At 44.5% G+C, this 1,752-nt stretch overlaps 1 protein-coding gene across 1 annotated transcript in view; it reads left to right on the top strand.

The window, feature by feature from the left end:
• The first annotated feature begins 271 nt into the window (after positions 1-271).
• The window catches only part of TMBIM6 (transmembrane BAX inhibitor motif containing 6), a 30,814-nt gene continuing 29,333 nt past the window's right edge, over positions 272-1,752 (top strand). The window contains exon 1 of the mRNA XM_011936289.1: positions 272-318. Coding sequence (XP_011791679.1) covers positions 272-318 — 47 coding nt within the window. The remainder of the gene's footprint in view (positions 319-1,752) is intronic.

The following is a 1,752-nucleotide window of genomic DNA, read 5'->3' as shown; positions in this document are numbered from 1 at the left end:
TCAGCCCCCTAGAGAGATGGATTCAGTATTAGCTAATCCAGGGATTTGGGTCCAAGTTAAGGGAGAGGCTGGGACATCTAGGGTGTCCACCTGGGAAGATGAAAGCTCAGCCCTAGTTGAATGAAACAATTCCTTGGATTGTTCCTAAACTGAACTGACCTACCTCCTGGAAGTGTCAGGGAAAGCATCAAGCTATTAAGCATTTACTTCATCAAATCCTTTACCATATCGTATTATCACTCAGTGGCTATTAGGCTGTCTCAAAATGCCCATGGCCCTGTGGGAGAAGAGCGTTAGCATAAATGTGCTAGAGGAAAGGTATGCCATTTAAACAAAAGTACAGACAGGCCCCAATTTATGATGATTTGACTTAAAGATTTTTACTTTATAATGATGCAAAAGTTCTACTTGTTTGTTAGAAACTGTACTTCAGGCCGGGCACAGTGGCTCATGCCTGTAATCCCAGTACTTTGGGAGGCCGAGGTGGGCAGATCAGTTGAGGTCAGGAGTTCGAGACCAGCCTGGCCAACATGGCAAAACCCTGTCTCTACTTAAAATATAAAAATTAGCTGGTCATGGTGGCACACGCCTGTAATCCCAGCTACTTGGGAGGCTAAGGCATGATAATCGCTTGAATCCTGGAGGCGGAGGTTGCAGTGAGCTGAAATCATACCACTGCACTCCAGCCTGGGCGACCCTGCGAGACTGTCTCAAAAAAATAAAAACAAAAGAAACTGTACTTCAAACTTTGAATTTCCTTCTTTTCCCAGACTAGGGATATCTGGTATGATGCTTTTACATGAGATATTCAACACTTTATTATAAAGTAGGCTTTGTGTTAGATAGTTTTGCCCAACTTCATACTAATGTAAGCGTTCTGGGCACATTTAAGGTAAGGTAGGCTAGGTTTAAGCTATAATGTTTGGTAGGTTACGTGTAGTAAATGCATAAATTACGATATTTTCAGTTTACAATGGGATTATTGGGATGTAACTTCATTGTAAATCGAGCATCTGTACTTTTAACTAGTAATGAGATTTTTCAAGTGCCTTTACGTTTCAGTTTATAATTTTCTTTTTTTTTTTTGAGATGGAGTCTCACTCGGTCATCCAGGCTGGAGTGCAATAGTGCCATCTTGGTTCACCGCAACCTCTGCCTCCCAGGTTCAAGCCATTCTCCTGCCTCAGCCTCCCAAGTTGCTGGGATTACAGGCGCCCACCACCACGCCCGGCTTGTTTTCTGTGTTTTTAGTAGAGTTGGGGTTTCACTGTGTTGGCTAGGCTGGCCTCGAACTCCTGACCTTGTGATCCTCCCACCTTGGCCTCCCAAAGTGCTGGGATTACAGGTGTGAGCCACCGTGCCCAGCCTATAATTTTCTTACTACCATCCACCTCTGAAGTTATTATTATTATTATTTTTGAGACAGGGTCTCACTCCCTCACCCAGGCTGGAGTGCAGTGGCGCAGTCTTGGCTCACTGCAACCTCCGCCTCCTGAGTTCACACAATTCTCTGGTCTCAGCCCCCTGAGTAGCTGGAATTATACAGGCATGTGCCACCACACCCAACTAATTTTTGTATTTTTAGTAGAGATGGGCTTTCGCTGTGTTGGCTAGGCTGGTCTCGAACTCCTGACTTCAAGCAATTTGCCTGCCTCGACCTCCCAAAGTGCTGGGATTATAGGTGTGAGCCACCACACCTGGCCCCTCCAAATTAATTTTACTTAATTTCGGGGTAATTTTTTTTTTTTTTTT

This window comes from Colobus angolensis, unplaced genomic scaffold, assembly GCF_000951035.1.
Source record: "Colobus angolensis palliatus isolate OR3802 unplaced genomic scaffold, Cang.pa_1.0 Scaffold151, whole genome shotgun sequence".
Taxonomy (NCBI): domain Eukaryota; kingdom Metazoa; phylum Chordata; class Mammalia; order Primates; family Cercopithecidae; genus Colobus; species Colobus angolensis.
Note: the sequence above shows the minus strand (reverse complement) of the source record. Positions and strands in the feature narration are given on the sequence as shown.